Below are 19,841 nucleotides of genomic sequence, written 5' to 3'. Positions count from 1 at the left end.
CTTCCCTTTCACCCAGCTCTCGGAACACATTCGATACATGTGCATAATTTATATATATATATAAATATATATTTATCGTACTTATTTTATTGAATGAAAATAAAATATTAAATAAATAAAATATTTTAATTGTAAATGTGAATGAACATATAGAGATGGTTATTCTTGACGAAAGAAAAATATATTTAAGGGTATTTTAGTAAATACATATTTTATTAATATGATAAATAGTTTGGGGTTCTAGCACTTAGAAGATATTTATAAGTTATAAAAATAAAATGTTAAAAGCTTATAAGCCGTTTTAAAAAAAAAGGGATAATAACACTCCTCTTTCCTAAAGTTAAGTGCAATTACACGTAGACCCCCTGTGGTTTGGAGAATTATATTTAGTATTCCTGACGTTTGCTTTCGTCTAATAAATAAGTCCCTTCGTTAGTCAAAATTTACTGAATTTGTCGATATTAAGAAAAAAAATTAAAAAAATCTATAATTACCTCTATTGACTTATTGCAAGTTATATAAATCTTTTTAAGACCAAATTACCCTAATACGTCTTTATCCGTCAATGCATATGAGGAGGTATATCTTCACCATTATAAGGATGGTTTAGCCGAAAAAATTATTTGATTTGCAATAAGTTAGTCGAAGCTAAATATCAATTTTCATTCAATTTTTTTTTTTATAATAACCTCAAATTCAGTAAATTTTTTACTAACGGAGGTCTATATTTATTAGACGAAATCAAACATCAAGGGCGCCAAATATAATTTTTCAAATCATAAGTAGTTTATATGTAATTAGATCAAATTTTAGTAAAGGAAAATGTAATTATCCCTAAAGAAGGTAAGAAGTTGCTAATTTCTTTTTAAAATTTTAAAAAAATCTTTTGAATTAATTACGATTGTCATTATTATAATTTCATAAACTTCATAATCTTATGTTCTCTGAAAAAAAATATAAATTTATTTTTAAAATATGATATAATATATTATAAATTTTAAAAAATATTTTATAAGATGTACGAGCGTATAATTTTTTTTAATAAATTTAGCCCAATACCCTCTTAATAAAAAGAATGGATAAAATTAAAGTAATTAAGAAAGATTATATCAATTCTACAAATTGGATTATTAAAATTTTCTTATTTATTTGGAAATAATAATTGAGAAAATAAAAAGAAAATGAGTTTGAAAAATTGGAGGAGGTCTTGGAACCTTCTATTCATGAACAGTAGACAGGCGCGTGTTTGTAATGGCTGTTCTGTTGGAATCAGCCAAACTCAACTACACCATATTCCTCTCTCTCCTCTCTCTCTCTATCTCTCTCTACACTAACTCCATCGCTCTCCTTCTCAGCTCTCTCCTCTCTCTCAGCTGCTATAACAATCCAAAGCTCCAAACCCCTGCCGAATTTCCGCTGTACCGCCCGTTTCAAATCGACCCACGGCGGCGCCACCGCCCGAAGGATTGGCCGCCGGCTTCGGCCATGGACGCCCGGGTTCTTACGCCGCGCTCCGCTGAAAATGCGCTCATGACCCACGTTAGAGTCTTCTTGATTACACCCCGAGAACCATCGGATTATCTAAATTCCTCCCACATAAAATCACACTAACCGAGGAAGAGGAGCACCGCATTTATTTGTTGCACAGTGGTCCAACGTATAGTTTCTTTTATCATAAAATGGCTGCACCAAATGCCGCCACCGCCGCTGCGGTGGAGTCCACCTCCGTCTCGTCCGACGAGTTGGCGGCCAAGGCGGTGCACAAGAGGTACGAAGGCTTGGTAATGGTACGGACGAAGGCGATTAAGGGCAAAGGGGCCTGGTACTGGGCGCACCTCGAGCCGATTCTCGTGAACAATCCCGACACCGGCTTGCCCAAGGCTGTAAAGCTTAGGTGCTCTTTGTGCGACGCCGTTTTCTCCGCCTCGAATCCGTCGAGGACCGCCTCCGAGCATCTCAAGCGAGGCACATGCCCGAATTTCGCGTCCGCGCCCAAGCCCATTTCTTCGGTGCCTTCGTCTTATTCAGTTTCGGTTGCTTCAGTGCCACATACTGCTAGTGTTTCTCCTTCTTCGCAGCCGCCCCACAACCAACGTAAGCGTGGTGCATCTAGTCGCGGCGCTGGTAGTAGCGTTGGTGGTGGGAGTGGGAATTCCGGTGGCACTGGAACGACATTTTCAGCGCACCAAATTGTTCCACCATTGGCTATTGTCGACCCTTCGAGATTCACGGTGGATTTAGCTTACCCACCTGCCGTTTCAATCGCTAGTACAAGTGTGGTTATTGCTTCTAGTAGTGCGAGTCCGGCCGCCGGCGGCGGTTTGTACGGTCACCAGCAGCAACAGCAGTTGGTTTTGTCTGGTGGGAAAGAGGATTTGGGACCTTTAGCAATGCTGGAAGATAGTGTAAAGCGACTGAAAAGCCCCAAAGCATCGCCTGGACCAACATTAAGCAAAGCTCAGGTTGATTCTGCACTTGATTTTCTTGCTGATTGGGTTTATGAGTGTTGTGGGTCGGTTTCATTTTCAAGTCTTGAGCACCCAAAGTTCAAGGCATTTCTCAATCAGGTCGGATTACCTGCAATTTCGAGAAGAGAGTTTGCCGGGTCTAGATTAGATGCTAAATACGAGGAGGCCAAAGCCGAGTGCGAGGCCAAAATTCGTGACGCCATGTTCTTTCAGATTGCATCCGATGGTTGGAAGTCAAAGGATTATGGCCATGTAGGGGAAGAGAATTTTGTGCATTTGGCTGTGAATCTTCCCAATGGGACTAGTGTGTTCAGGAGGGCTGTTTTTACTAGTGGTTATGTCCCGTCGAAATACGCCGAGGAGATTTTGTGGGATACCATTACTGAGATTTGTGGGAGCACGGTGCAGCAATGTGTAGGTATAGTTTCAGACAAGTTTAAGGGCAAGGCATTGAGGAATTTAGAGAACCAACATCATTGGATGGTTAATCTCTGTTGCCAGTATCAAGGTTTCAGCAGTCTAATTAAGGACTTCGGAAAGCAGCTTCCGTTGTTCAAGAGCGTGACTGAAAATTGCTTAAAACTGGCAACTTTTGTCAATAACAAGTCTCAAATTCGACATAGTTTTCATAAGTATCAACTGCAGGAATACGGGCACGCTGATTTGTTGAGAGTTCCCTTACGAGATTATGAAACTTCAGATTTTGGGCCTGTGTACACAATGGTAGAGGACATACTTGGCTCAGCCCGGGCTCTGCATTTGGTACTGTTAGATGAATCATATAAGTTGGTATCAATGGAGGAGCCAATGGCTAGAGAAATTGAAGAAATGATGAGGAACCCGCATTTTTGGAATGAATTAGAAGCCGTGCATTCTCTGTTTAAATTGATCAAGTCAATGGCTCAAGAGATTGAGATGGAGAAGCCCCGGATCGGACAATGCCTCCCTCTTTGGGAAGAGCTCAGAGTAAAAGTTAAAGACTGGTGCTCTAAGTTTCACATTGTCGAAGGACCTGTAGAGAAGGTGATCGAGAAAAGGTTCAAGAAGAATTATCACCCGGCTTGGGCTGCTGCCTTCATACTCGATCCACTTTATCTAATTAGGGACACTAGTGGGAAATACTTACCACCCTTCAAATGCTTGACACCTGAACAAGAGAAAGATGTGGACAAGCTCATAACTCGGCTCGTATCGAGGGACGAGGCTCACATTGCACTTATGGAGCTTATGAAGTGGAGAACAGAAGGGTTGGATCCGGTTTATGCTCAAGCTGTACAATTGAAGCAAAGGGATCCTAATACAGGGAAAATGAAGATTGCCAACCCGCAAAGCAGCAGGCTTGTGTGGGAGACTTATCTAACTGAGTTTAAGTCATTAGGAAGGGTGGCAGTTAGGCTGATTTTCCTTCATGCAACGTCTTGTGGCTTCAAATGCAACTTGTCTTTACTTAGATGGATTAGTGCTCATTCGCATTCGAGAGTGGGAATGGACAGGGCTCAGAAATTGATATTCATTTCTGCTCACTCAAAGATGGAAAAGCGGGAGTTTTCCAGTGATGAAGAGAAGGACACCGAGCTTTTTGCCTTGGCAAATGGTGAGGACGATGTGCTCAATGAGGTTTTTGTTGATACATCCTCTGTGTAAGATTTCCCCTTTTTTTTCTTGTATTCTGATTTGCAGGTTCTTTTCTATTCATCGATTTTGTCTCCTGTATTCTTTCGATGATCAGATATTTGTTCCATTGATCTTAGGAAAATTTGGGGCAGTTTTCGTGCTAGAGTGGGTAGGCTTCATCTCATAAGCAGCTATTTATTCGTTAGAATCATTGCGGTTAGAGACTAGCTACAATGTAAAGCCGATGATGGAAAGAGGCTGGAGAAAATGAGAGCATGTTATGACATTATTATTCCTTAGAACTATGGAGTCAATGAAATTGATTGAGGAAAAGACTTTATTTTTCTCTAGTTAATCTAAGTTAGATTTTTGGAATAGTTTCTGTTGGTTAAAACTAAGCGCTGTTTAAGCATGATTATCTTCTTTAAAAGTGATGACTTTTAGCTATTAATTGCCTTTTCTTGTTCTATAAGTATTTGGGAATCACTCCACCCACACTGTTTGCTCTTTCAATGCTTTTCCTTTTTGTTCCCATTTTTAAGCTCATTTACTTACCTTGTGGTACTCCACTTTAAACCTGCTATCCACTGACCCAAAGGCATTAGTTCAGAACTTAATGGTGATGAAAGTTGCTTTAACTGTATACTGACAACTCCATTTACAGCAATAATGATGTTTTATAAATTTTGCAGACAGTTGATTTTGAATGTCTGTAAAATAATTTTTGAAACAAAAAAATATTTATGAATTGATTCTCCCCCATTTTCCGAAATACAGTATAACAAGATGTTCTCTGATACCTTGTGTTAGCAATGGATTCGCTTTTATGATAAAATGTCCTCAGTCAGCATGATAGGTTGATCTACTAATTCTGGCTTATAATTCTGATGAAGTCCTTTCTGTCCTATTGTAAGTGTTGTTATGATCGATTTTGTGGTCGTAGCTGCTCTTAAGATCTAGTGCAATTGAGATGAAACATAACTTGCTGTTGCTCAGAATCTTCTGTCAATACCGACCTCAATGTCTTAAAATGAAATTTTGTAATAGCTCAGCCAGCACTAGAAGGCTAGATGTTCTTGATCCTACTGTCTTGTCTTATATGTCTTAAAAAGGGCATCATAGTGGTAGAACTAATCAGCTACTCTTCATTACTACTTCTGATGTTTTGCTCCGGATGGCAGAAGCATTTGAGTCGAATATTGTTAGACTGGCGAGACCTCCATGACAAAGGTTGGAGTTGATCAAATTATGAGAGGATGGCTGAAGAGGAGACCTCCTGGTTTTGTTTGTTTCCACGAAAACATCAGAGGGTTGTCTGAATCAAAAGACTAAAGCACCAACTTTTGCTACCTTAATCAACAACTTCAGAGCTGGAGCAGCACTTGTAACTGTTGATGATTCATCCCTATCTCCTGGATTATATGTGTTTTTGAGATAGTGGCGCCCCACCACGAACAAAGTGGACGTCTATTCACAAATTTTTGGTTGTTACATGAGGGGTAAAAAGCGCCCCCCTTAATTTGAATCATTATGGGGTACCTTCGACTTTAAACATTCCAAAGCTTGTGATGTTCATGCAGAGTCGTCGGATGATGCTCCCCATCATTGTAGAAAAGGTTGCTGAGGACCCCAAGTTGAAGAAGGTTGTCGGCATGAGCCTATGAAAAAAGATGCCCCAACAGTGATTTGATATCAAGATGAACTGATTTCGCGGGTTTTTAACCCGGTAATGGTCACACTTTAGTCTGAATTAATGCATCAGGGTATATGTTATTCAATGTGTTTGTAGCGCGTGAGAGTGTTGTAAAGCTTTCGGTTTTAAATTCTTTCTCTTAATCTTTAAATGATTCTTGGAGTCTGATTTCATGCATGTAGATGATTGATTTATGGTTCGTGATAGCGCGATCGTTGTTTCAGGAGCTCAAGATTGTGACAAGTTTAAAGTTTTGTTCATGAAATATATACTATATATGTAGAGTTTCTGTCTCTGTTTATTCACTCAGATAATGCAATTTTAATATGTTGTAAAGACAATATCTAGCCAAGAGTACTGTAATAAGAGAGGAAAAAATGGACAGATGCTGGCTTGCGCTTCTTACTACCTTTGCAATAACATGAAGTTTGCTATTCCGTAGTTCTCTCTCTCTCTCTCTCTCTCTCTCTCTCTTCTTGAAAACTGATGTATTGAGGAGTTTCACATACTTATACAGCAAACTGAAAAGCATTACTAAAGTACATATAAACAATGGGATGAGTGATAAATAGAGTGTTCTTCATTCTTTTCCAATAATGGATAGCTAATCACTTTCTGTGCCATCAAAATGAAATATTATATATTTTTCCTGATACTATACCATCATAACCCTTCACCATACTCATACTGTAAGCCACTCTTTCTTGAATTCTCTCTCTCTCTCCCCGTAAGCCACTCTTTCTTGAATTCTCTCTCTCTCTCTATATGTATCTATACATGTGTGTGTGTGTGTGTGTTATGAATGATGGATTTTCATCATGTACTCATCCCACCCACCTTGGAAGACAGTGGAAGGTGAAAACAGAGCAGGAAAATCAATTAGTGGCTTAACTTTTAGGTGGAGAGAGAGAGAGACAGAGAGTAGAAAAGTAGAATAAAAATGGAGTAGAGTATTATGCCACCTTTGGCTTTATATCATCTAATTACTGATTTAGTGGAGAGACACAAATTCTTGTCGGCAGCGATTAGTTACATTGTTTGTCAAACTCATCACCCTTACTAACACTGACTCCCCACCTACTTCAAATTAATCCTACCCCCACTAAATAATTCATATCTCTACTTCTCTTTTTCTACACCATTTCTTCATTTTACCTCTAATATTATCTTTTCACCCAATTCTTGAAACTTTATGTTACATTTTTTTATACACACCGTTTTATTAGTCGTTGATTTCACAGGCAATGTTAAAATATTAGCATACAATTAAAAATTACAACAAATATTTCAACCATAGTTAAAATTACAGTGATTCTCACGACTTAAATTTTCATATTAATTATATGTGGCGGTTGGTCATAATATTAAATTATCATGATTTTTAAATTATAGTTATTTATAATGTCGGAAATAATAATGCTTTTTGATAGTATTAATTTCAAAATTTAAAATTTCAAACACATTAACAATATCACCTCATAATTTTGGAGAAAAGTAAAGGGAGGTGTAATGATTAATGTAGGACGACAAACAATAATCTTTTGTCAAGAATCTTTCTCCCTTTTTATGCTACTAATAAACATTTTTGTAGAGGTAAGAAAGACATTTTGGTGAGCTACTCTAAGAACACTTCATCCATCTTTCTGTGTTTTGGAAGGATCCACCCCTACTTAATTAATTAGGGTAAGTTCCAGTTATCGAGACTTAGCATAATTATGAATATCGTCTCGTTATTTAAAAAATTATAAATATTTGTCTAATATAAAAAATAATTATGTAGTCCCTAAACAGAGAAATTGGCATTACTACTTTAGCCTAGTTGAATCTTTTTTTTCAAAAAAAAAATGAGTATGGATAAAATAAATAATCTATATAGACTATTAGTCTGTAAAAATATTTAAAAAAATTATAAAATATATACATAATTATAATTTATAGTTTAAAATAATATTCTGGTCAGTTTGACGTAAAATTAGATGTAAACCTAATGGATGCTAACGAAATGAGCTGGTTATTAAACGGACATTAAAATTAAGAATATTCGTAATTTTTAAAGTAAGATGATATTTGTAATTACGTCAAACTTCAGAGGTGATGGATGTAATTTACTCTAATTAAATTACCTGCCTCTAACCTAATAGTACAATACATTCACGCATTAGAATCAATTAGATATAAATTTAAAGAATAACAGGATAACATAGATTGCGTGTCCATCTGTGATTGGTCCATTTTTGTTTTGCACTCATTTTTGATTGGTGATTAGGCTTAATGGGTTGGTTGTTATGTACAAGACAGCTGTCTATCATCTCCCACCTCACCTCCAGAAATTACTGCTCACTTGTTTCAAAATCAAGTTATTTTTAGGGTAAATATTGGAGCTTACCTTATATTTGATACAGTTATAAATACTCTCTTATTATTTAAAATATTATTAATATATTTTTATATATTATATAATAATGTGATTATTGGATGATATAATTAAAATATCAACTTGTTGGTATTTTCCTTCTTTCAAAGAAAAATAAAAAATATATATAAAAAATATGATATTGAACAGACGTTGTCGTGAAGAAAATGTAAACGTATAATGTTGGATAAATATTATTATAAAAGAAAATATAAAATTATAATTTAGGTCCAAAAGCGCATTTGAGTAATTCAATATAAAAAAATGGATGAAACTATAATAGAAGCTTACGGAATGTGTTAATTATTGGACGGGAGGTATCGATCAATTTCTTAAATAATAAGGGGTATTTATAATTATATTAAAATTTAGGGAGGTCCACATAATTTATCCTTATTTTATCAAATATTGTTATTTTGTTGTGGACAGGAAAGAGGGACAATGTCATTGGGATTTATTACAAGAAAATATTTTATGTATTTATTTATTTGAAATATTTTTCATCCCTTCACATGGATTAACTCGTAAAATTGTATAAAAGTAGTTTGGTTAGAAAAAAAATTGATTTGCAATAACTCAGTAATAAGTTAATTGGGATAAATATGAATTTATATTCAATTTTCTTGATAACATCAAATCTGGTGAAATTTAACTAACGAAAGATCTATTTATCTAGACGAAAATAAACATCAGAACTACTAAATGTAATTTTTCAAATCATAAAGAATTTGTATGTAATTATACTAAATTTCAAGAAATAACGATATAATTATCCCATTTATTTTCTAGCACGTTTATAAAATCGGTAGGGATTTTTTTAACTATTATATTTTAAAAAATTACGTATCATTGAATCGATTAATATTTCAATGTGATCATTAATAATCAATAATTAAAGAAATAATGGGAATAATCTCATATAAGTATAATAGATATTAAAATATTTAATTTTTTTGTTACAGCTATTAATATAATTTATGGGCGTCATCCTTGTAGCTAGGGCTCGTTTGGTTGAGTGGCAATATAATATGATTCATATGTGAGTCATACATTATCCAAAATTATATACCCTATATGATTGCGAGTTGTTTGGTTGGCCAAGTCTTTTTAAAACATTTTATAAGTTATTATATCTTATAAAATGTTTTAGGAGCTTATAAGATGTTGGATTTTATTTTAAAAATAAGCTCTTAAACTGTTTAGAGAAAATGAGTTGTTAAAGTTTATAAGATGCGGAAACGTCTTATAAGATGTTAGGGTATTCGGCATAATAAGATTTTTTATTGGTAAAATGACTAAAATGAGCATGATACTATTAGAATCAAACAAGTTGTTATTTCTTAACATATTTTTTAAAAGTTTTTAAAATATTTTTATAAATAGCACACATTAGTCTCGTTCCAAATAAAAGTTCAACAGATAATTTTTTTACAGTAAAAAAACAACGAATTATTACCTAAACTTTTGAATAAAAATAACATATATGTACATTTCATGCTAGTCGAATATTGATATAGATAGATAATTTATGTTTTCTGTTAATGCAATGATGATTTCTAATCATATAATTTACAATGCCTTGAATTTATATTTTTCAGTAAATAAAATATCAATTTTAATCTTATTTTATTTAATTTCAATAATTTATTATTAACTAATTGAGTATTTTCTCTTTTTCGAATGTTAGGAAAATTAAATAGTAATTTTTTTTAAATCCTAGAGAGGGAAAGAATGTGTGGAGAGAGAGAGAAAGAGAGAGAGAGAGAGAGAGAGGAGAGTGCCTGTGTGTGAGTGTACGAATAGGAATATTTTTGTCTTATGAGATATTAATTTTATATAGCTAATAAAATCTTATAAGAAAAGTTAGGAAAGTTAATCTTTTCTTAAAGAACTTATAAGATCAAAACATCTTATTTTGAGATTTTATAAGCTCTTGAAAAAAAATTTGCCAAACACTTTTTTTTGAGCTCTCTTACATCTTATAAGATGTAAGAGAGCTTATAAGCTTAGCCAAATACCCTCTAAGAGTTTGGACGGCTTATAAGTTTTTATGTTTCCTTTTTCATAATGAGACGTTTTTTCAAGCACAAATTTGAGATGGTTTTGGTCAAGACCGAAAATAATTTGCTCCACAGGGCACAATCGCAGTCATGTGTCCATATATGGAGACGAGGTCATCTTTTCGTCTCAAGCTCTTTGCTTGGTGACTGATGATATTGCCATGTATTCTCCATCTATTGTAGACAAAAAAATAAATAAAAAAATGTGTGGGCTTATATAAGCCAAAATATCATGTGTGGGAACAACATCATGTATTTCACATCTTAAGTCCTGTAGGCTGATGATGCCGCTACACGGCACACAGACAAAAAAATTGTGTGCCTTATAAAGTATAAATTCTCCTTTCCTTAACTAGCTACTAGTGGAAAATTTTTAAATGAGAACAGAAAAATTGCATATTTTGATGTGTGGTTACGCTATTTGTGAACTGATAACGGCAAGGGAATCAGCGGCTGATCGCGATTCATCAGTCGCAATTCTCCCAGCAACTATCCAATTTCGCCCCTCTTCTTGAAGAGTTTGCCAATATATTTTAAAATCATCCACATGACGTGAGGTTTCAATCAAAGCGAACAATACCCTACACCATGACAGTCTTCACGTCGCACACCGCATCACGTGTTAGTATATATATTAATACATATTGCATTTTTATATTCAAATTATAATGTATGTCTCTTCATATTCCTCCTTTTAAAATTGAGGTTAGTGGATGTTATGGCTATAATATTTGTAATAATATTTCTTTAATACCATCATCTCACTACTACACCATATTTATTCACATTACTACCCATTTATCACCACTTTCTTTACATAATCGTCCACTAATTCACATTAAGACGGTGGATGATTTCTGCACCTATAAAAGGGGATGCATTCTATTTATTTTGTGACGCATATATACACATATACTACATCAATTATAAGAGAGAGTTATATTAGTTGTTGGAAGGTGTTCTTTTTTAGTATACACTTTGAACCAGTTTTTCTCATAAAAAACATGGCGGTTTACACCAGAGTTCGCCCACCACTCGTCAACACTTTCAACTATGTGTATGTTTGTTATCATCGCCACAAGTGGCTCCTCTATCACGTTAGCTTGCGGAGCATGCTCACGTTTTTTATATTTGCAGAATCAAGCAATATGCCCATAATTTCTTTAACTTGGTGTAGTAGACAACGACTGACTTATTACCCTGTGTAATGGAGGCTATTTCTCTCTGGATTTGGTAGAGCAAAGGTCCATTGCTCTCACCAAATCTGGACTCCAGTTCAAGCCATAAATCCATTGCAGATGTTGTATACAAGAATGCCTCTGCAATATCTTTTGATATTGAATTTAGGATCCAAGAAACCACCATACAATCGGTTCTTTGCCATTGTTCAATTTCAGTTTTATCATGAGTGGGTTTTTGACAAGTACCGTCAATAAAGCCTACCTTTTGTTTGGCTCCAAGTGCAAACTTAATGGACTTTACCCAAAAGAAGTAATTGTTGCCGTCCAAAGGAACGAACACTAAACTCATCCCTGGATGATCTCCACCCCCAAGCTTCACAATTTCTATTAGTTGTTGTGTTTTTGAATCTTCTGTTCTTCCTGCTTCAGCTGTCTTCTTGTCAGCCATGGCATTGTGAGATTAACAAGGAAGCAGCAGGTATGGAATTGAAAGGGAAAAGGGTATGTATTGTGTGATCTTTTACTGCTCTGATACCATGTTAAAGTCAGGCGCAGAGAAGCAGTGTCTACATCGTGAAAAGATGAGAGAAATCCATGGAAACTTTTTATTGCTAATCAAGAAAAATTCAAGTTGAATAATACAAAGCTGAGACAAGTGCATATATATACACAAAACACTTGAAGGAGACTAACTAATAGACTAAACAACTCAAGCTAACTGAACAAGAAAATGAAAGATAAACTAAGGGATAGGTAAAAGCGTGTTTGTAAAAACACGCTTTTATAAGTGAAAGAACAACAAATGAAAAATAAGCAGCTACTGTTCACTGTCTTCTTCATCTTCAATATTCTGCAACCTCTTCTTCAACAGCTGCATTCAAGCCTCCAGAACCAAAGCTAACATAGATGATGAACAAAATTAAAAATTTATGTATTTCTTTTGCTTATATCAATATTTTTCGTCCAAATTCTAATAAAAGTGGGAAAGTATAGATAAAATGAAGAATGAGATAATATTATCTCACTTCACCAATTGCTTACTTGTACCTTATATTTGGGATTAAATGTGGGACAAATTTTCACTTTTCAATGCTAACACCACAAAAAATATGGATGAGGAAATAAGAAGACATCGGCGTGGATGGATATTTTTAATATTTGTATTTATTGTAATATTTATAACAATTAATTGTTAGTTTTTTATTTAATAAATTTTAATGTTGATTGTAATTAGAAAAGTATTTGAATTTATATTCAAATAATTTTAACATATAACAGTAATAATATATATAATATTCAAAAAACAAATTAAGTCGTGGATGCTATCTATAATTTTTTCTCAAGGTCCAAGACATGTTATAATTTTATTATATAATTTAAAAGATTGTATTTTTATTATATAAAGTAAATAAGCCAATAAATATTAACATAGATTAAGATCCTAATAATCCCAGAACCTAAAACAAATTTTGAAGTAACATATTTGATTTAAACATGATATTAGTTTACTCATTTTTTTTACATCCAACTACACATTAGAACCATGTGGAATAACATAACTACCTCTCGGTAGTACCTTTTGAGCAAGGGACTAATACATACAAAAAATTTATATTGTATATCACTTCCAACATATGAATTTATACCAGAAAAACTGACTAATGTGTCTAGTTGTTGATCGAAATATACTAGTATACTACAGATGTATTTGTCTAACTTCCTCTCCACACATACTTATAGCAAAAATAAGTTACTATCATTACCTCAGTTTAGAGCCCACTACTTATCATCATCTACACCATTTCTGCTTGAGAATCTGCCTCCAGACTAACGAAAAGATCCATCAGTTTAATATTAAGCACAAATTCTTTAGCTAAAACGTTGAAGGTTGTCAAGTCCTGGAATATCCCTTAGTGCATTGAATACTCGTATGCGTTTATTAGTCTCCTTCTAATATTCATATCCAATCTTTGATGCAATAGTTCCAAGTCTTTCTTTATTTACATTGCAAAAATTGTGGAGAACATCAACCAAACATGGATGGTCTTTTGGTCTTTTTTGTGTCTTTTATTTTCTGTTCGCAGTAGGTGTTTTCTTCATTACACTGGACTTATTCACGGTTGGCGTGGCATCAACCTGAAACGTAAAGTTAAGATCATTTTCATCCCCAACAAATTATCTTTTGGTGGCAAATCAGTGTAAGATGTGAAGAAGAGATCTTTGGTGGTCGGAGTATCATTGAATACCATTTTGGCAGCTGCTGGTTCCCTTAAAGCGCATACACTTGACATTTGCATCTAATTTTTAAATACCAATTTACAACATTAATAAGTTTTTATAACTCAACATCTTCTTTACATGAAGGCTAACTATTTCTCACGTAAACAAAATATTAATCGGTTATCGTAGGAAATAAGTACCTTCACATATTCTTCCTAGATTTTGTCTTCTACGATAATCATGTTTTTATCGTCATTCCAGGTAAAACAACTACATCTCTCATGCCAGCGAGAGTCACACATTGCTTCTTCAAAACATGGATCTTGGAGTGAATGTGTGTGGTTTTGCTTTAAGATCACAGTTAGGAATGTGTCTCACCATATATTGCTCCAACTGACAAAGAAATCCAGTTCTGGATCCATTATCACATTTCCACCCACATGATATGATATATTTCAGAGCATTAACTAGCACCTCCTCCTTGGCTTGGACAACACTCTTTTAAAGTATCCTTCCTCCTAAGATGAAAGGAATAACTTTCATTGTCCATCTTGATCAACTATAAAATAGTTATAGGAGAAAGTAAAAGTACAAAGATTGATGAGAGTATATTAGTCAACATTGAGGCGTTAATTAATATAGTTGTCAAGAAATTGCATGTACTCATTAAAATCACGAATTTACCATCATATAGATAAGTAACATATATAGTTAATCCAATATGAACAATCAATATGGAATGGACATATAAATAACCACTGTCACAACCACTGCACATGCAATCTAGGTAATGAAATTCATTACAATATAAAGAAGAAAATAATGTGTATAAAATTTTGGACATCATAGTGGCTAGTTTCCGATTTTCTAGGTCATATCCCCAATTAGGTCATCCATGGTTTGTTTCATAATTGCAATGTATTCACCACCGCCATCGTGCGTTGCTTCATCAAACTCATCACATTGACCTTTGATGGGGTCTTTCAACATCTCTTTACAGATGAAGTTGTGCAAGAGACATTTCATAATAATACTATTTTGCATGTTAATGGGTAGTAGGATGGACTCCTCAACACAACCCAACGAATTTTCAAAAACTGAAATATACGCTCAATTATGTTACATATCGAGGAGTGCCTAAGATTGAACAGTTCTTCTCTATTTTGCAGCGTAAAACTCCCATGTTCCTATTACGTGAGGTAATATCTAACAACTCTATATGGGGTGAGAAACCCGCTCCATTTGGTGTATCTATTGTCGTATAGATAGAAATTTCATGTCCACATTTTGAAAACTAATTCGATAATTATTGACATTGCTCAGAAAGGGAGTTAACAGTAGCTGAGCAACAGCTTACTACAGAGCAAGAGCAGAAGCTTGCAGATGAGGAAGAAGATTAAATAGTAGCTGAGACTTCTTTTATTTGTTGTTGCTACTATCACTTATAGAAACGTTTTTTTGTCAAAACACGTTTTCTCTTAGCCATTAGCTGTTTCTTGATTTCTTGGTTAGTTATGTTAGTTTATTTTCTTTAACTTCCCTTTTTCAGAAATAATTATAATTCTGAATTCTGCCTAATGCTCTGTAATCTTTCTTCTTGATTAAATGAATTGTCAGTTTTATGAATCTTCTTCCACTATGGATTCATTACTTCCCTGTGTCTGTTTCCAATATGGTACCATAGCAGTAAGATCATACAGCCTGCATTAATCTTTTTTTCTCACTATACATCATCATTTAAACTCTATTATACAACTCCATGGATGACAAGAAAGCAGTTGAAGGAGGAAAGACTGAAGAACTTCTAACACAAATGTCAGAAATCATGGAGCTGTAGGGTGGAGATCACCTTGAAATGACTCTTGTATCTGTTCCCTTAGACAGTGATAATTACTTTTCTTGGGTGAGGTCTATTAAATTTGCACTTGGAGCTAAACAGAAATTAGGCTTCATCGATGGCAGTTGCCAAAAACCTATCCATGATAAAAATGAAATTGAAGCATGGCAAAGAATGGATTACATGGTGGTTTCTTGGATTTTAAATTCCCTGTCAAAGGACATTGCAGAACCCTTCTTATATACAGTATATGCGAGAGAATTATGGCTTGAACTCGAGTCAAGATTTGGTGAAAGCAACGGTCCATTACTTTACCAAATATAGAGGGAGATAGCCTCTCTTACACAAGGAAATAAATCGGTAGCAGTGTATTACAAAAAAGTAAAGAAACTTTAGGATGAGCTTGCCACTCTTGACCCCCTACCTTCTTGTTCTTGTGGTGCTAGAAAGAAGATGGCTGAACAAACAACATCTACCCAGTTAATACAATTTCTTATGGGGTTAAGCGATGCCTATGACCACGTACACAATCAAATCCTTTTAATGGTTCATCTGCCATCAATTGGTAAGGGATATTCAATGATTTTGACCGTTGTAAAATAGAGGGAGGTGCATTCGGGGATTCTTGACTTTGACAGAGAAAAAGCCATGACAACACAATTTCAAGATACAAAGAAGCAATTTGCAGGTAGGTTCATAAATAAGAAGGAATCCTTCCTTGAGAAGAGCAAAATGTTCTATCAACATTGTAAGAAATCTGGGCATACAAAAGAAAACTGCTTCGAATTAAGGGGTTTCCCATATTGGTACAAAGAATTAGTGGAGCAAAGAAAGAAGAATGGCAGATAGTCAACTTTGTGCAATGCGAAGACTTTGCAAGTACCTCACTTTCCCTTAATAATAGTGTGTCCCTTTATAATACTTCTTGGATTATTGATAGTGATGCTTCAGCCCACATGTGCATGAATCCCAAGATTTTTTAAAGATTTTCAATTCATGAAAAACAGAAGCTATATCAGATTACCCAATGGTTATTCGTGTGAAGTCAAATAAACAGGAAGTGTTAACATATCTCAGTCTATTACCCTTCAGAATGTGTTTTATGTTCCTATTTTTAAATATAACCTTTTATCAGTTAGTAGGCTATGTGCATCAGGAAAATTGAGTGTTACCGTTCTAAATTATAGATGTTTTGTGTAGGACCTTGTGACTAAAAGAATCATTGTAGTAGGTGAACAAAAGAGGAAGCTCTATCTTCTTGAGCAAGAAGATTTCTATAGAGCTAAAGAAGAAATAGAACATATGAATCCTTTACAGAACTATATGACTTGTCACAGTGAACAAAATGGTCAATCACAACCAATAGATAGTGACAACTTGTGGCACAATAGATTAGGCCATGCCAATAAAGATGTAATAACTCATTTGCCTTTTTTCTGGAAACAAGATACTGTATATTAAAGACTGTCAAACCTGTCCTCTTACCAAGCAACATAGGTTGTCATTTTATCATAGCGAATCTCAATCTAATGCAATTTTTGATCTCATTCACATTGATGTATGGGGGCTATACAGAGAGTATTCTATCACACATTGTAGCTACATGCTCACTATAGTTAATGATCACAGTAGGGCAACTTGGATTTACATGATACTCCACAAGTCACAAGCACAACAAAAGTTAGAATATTTCTACAAAATGGTGGAAACACAATTTGATAAAAGGATCAAAATAATAAGGACTGACAATGAAACTGAATTTACTAATGAGGAATGTCAAGATTTCTTTTAAAATAAAGGCATCGTTCACCAAAGAACTTGTGTTTATAGTCCCTAACAAAATGGTGTTGTTAAAGAAAACATCAACATTTCTTACAAGTTGCAAGATCACTTATGTTCTATGCTAAACTACCCTCAAGATTTTGGGTAGAAGCCTTGCTACAATAGCTTATTTGATAAATACAATGCCAACTCAAATATTAAAATGAAACTCACCCTATGAAATCTTGTATAAGAAACCTCCTAAATATGATCACCTTAGGATCTTTGACTGTCTTTATTTTGCAACAAATGCCACACCTTTTAAGAAAAAATTATTGACATTGCTCAGAAAGGGACTTAACAGTAGCTGAGCAACAACATAGTACAGAGCAAGAGCATAAGTTTGCAGATGAGGAAGAAGATAAATAGTAGCTGAGTCTTCTTTTAATTGTTGTTGCTACTGTCACTTACAGAAATGTTTTTTGTCAAAACACGCTTTCTCTTAGTTGTTAGCTGTTTCTTGATTTCTTGGTTAGTTAGGTTAGTTTATTTTCTTTAACTCCCTTTCCATATATGTATATAATTCTGAATTTGCCTAATGCTCTGTAATCTGTCTTCTGGATTAAATGAATTGTCAGTTTTATGAATCTTCTTCCACCATGGATTCATTACACCCCTCGTCTGATTCCAACAATAATATTCCGATACGATAACTTCATAAATTTCATGACTAATAACAAAACATAAAGGTACTTCGTGGGCGACAATTGTATTCCAACATCCGTTGAACAATGGTGATGAAAACTTAGCATTGGGAATTCAGTCACAATATCCATTGTAAATTTGGTGGGATTTTGGTAGATGGTGTCTATTGCAATCTATCGGAAAACAGTTGCAAAACTAAAATTGTCTAAATTTTGTGATGGTCATCTGTTGTCGGAAGTTCCAACCAATTTTTCAATGCAATTATTCTATTTTGGGACAGGTGATGATTGACTTTGCAAGTCATTGCAAATATGTCTGTAGTTCTAAGCATCCCTCAAAATTAGAGAAATGGGCCTAGTCATGATCTGAACTTTGTGACATCGTAGACACTGAAAAGTTGTGATCTTTTTACCAATTCTATGGATCAAGGGAGATGAGCAATAAACCCCTTTAAGGAAAGTTGATTACAACATTTTACCAATAATAAGAACCAATTGTCCATACCAAACTAAAAAAGAAAAGAAAAGAAAAGAAAAGGAGGAACCAATTCTCCATACAAAATCACAACTTCTACAAGCTGACAAGATTGCTCTAGCTATAACATGGTGGTTCACATTAAAGGACAATATTATAAATGGTAAAATATTATAATTTTTAAATTTTACTATCATATGTTATTAAAAATGTAAAATAGACATCATTATCAACAGCAGGATGATCATGCTATTTATATAATATAATAACCACGTGTTATGAATTTTTAACTCTAGGTTAATTTATACCCTACAGTTCAAATCATAACCTTAGTGCAAGACTCATTGTAATCGTGTTCTCTAAACTCCATAACATACTAATGTATCCTGTGATACTTTAGATTTATTATTGTGCGACATATTATCCTTTTTAGTCGGAGCCTAAGGTTTGTTCTTGGAAAAAAGTCTATTTAGGAAAAAAAGCCCAAAGGCTCATAAGTCATTCAAATTCTTCATTTGCAACTAATATCGGATGCAGGTCAACGTCACATACAATGAAATTCCCTATCCCCACCCCTCGCCCCACAACCCCACCAAAAAGAAGGATACATATATATATATATATATAGATTGTCGGAATTGTCAATAGAAAGAAAATATGGTAAGTGAAATTCGTAAGGACAATTTGAATCTCCCAAAACCTACACTAGTAACATAATGTGAATTCTGCAGACGCCTCCTGCTCCTCCCTCTCTCGTGCTTGCAAAAATCACACACACGCGTGCGTGTAAAATCAAAGACTATTAATCCCACTAATTAGAACAGGGCCATGTAGTCTCCTCAAATCGGTGATGGGTCCTGAGAATTGAAACACGTATGTTAGGCTCGTCGCATTCGTCCCCGACTAAGACCCTCCGACACTCAAATTAGTACGGGTCAAGATAGAATATGGGATTAGAAGGTGAACGGTCAAAAGTAATTAATGCTAGTTAACTTAAGTGACTTGTATCTGAGTATTTATAGGGTCCAATTTGTCGCTGTAGATCAAGCCACGTATCGCAATTTGGGAGTCTCGCAGCTCTAATCAAACAGTGCATAATTCTTCCTGGTTTATTGGGTTGGACCACGGGTGAAAGTGCGGGGCAGGTCCCGACGACCCGACCCACAACCTTACACTCGGATCCTGCTGCAATGTCCATTTTACCCTTAATGATGGGGTTTTTTTTTGTCTTTTTAGCAAGTAACCCCCATCAATGAGGTAAATAACACCTTTATATGAGGTGAGAAGCCTGCTCCAGTTGGTGTATCTACTGTCGCATAGATAGAAATTTCATGTTCACATTTTGAAATTAATATGTAATATTCAGATACGATAACTTCCTAAATTTCATAACAAATAACAAAACATAAAGGTAC

The 19,841-nt window shown here is 34.6% G+C and overlaps 1 protein-coding gene across 5 annotated transcripts; it reads left to right on the top strand.

The window, feature by feature from the left end:
* LOC105155646 lies at window positions 1,268-5,736 on the top strand. Of its 5 annotated transcripts, none has more exons than XM_011071578.2 (2): window positions 1,268-4,062; window positions 5,267-5,736. In XM_011071578.2, the coding sequence occupies exons 1-2, from the start codon at window positions 1,680-1,682 to the stop codon at window positions 5,305-5,307; spliced, it is 2,424 nt and encodes an 807-aa protein (XP_011069880.1). In that variant the 5' UTR covers window positions 1,268-1,679; the 3' UTR covers window positions 5,308-5,736. The 5 variants fall into 5 exon arrangements, with proteins under 5 accessions (XP_011069880.1, XP_011069861.1, XP_020549176.1 ...); XM_011071559.2 differs by having other exon boundaries at window positions 1,268-4,108; XM_011071569.2 differs by having other exon boundaries at window positions 1,269-4,062; window positions 5,264-5,736.

The sequence above is a fragment of the Sesamum indicum genome, linkage group LG1 (genome assembly GCF_000512975.1).
Source record: "Sesamum indicum cultivar Zhongzhi No. 13 linkage group LG1, S_indicum_v1.0, whole genome shotgun sequence".
Classification (NCBI taxonomy): domain Eukaryota; kingdom Viridiplantae; phylum Streptophyta; class Magnoliopsida; order Lamiales; family Pedaliaceae; genus Sesamum; species Sesamum indicum.
Note: the sequence above shows the minus strand (reverse complement) of the source record. Positions and strands in the feature narration are given on the sequence as shown.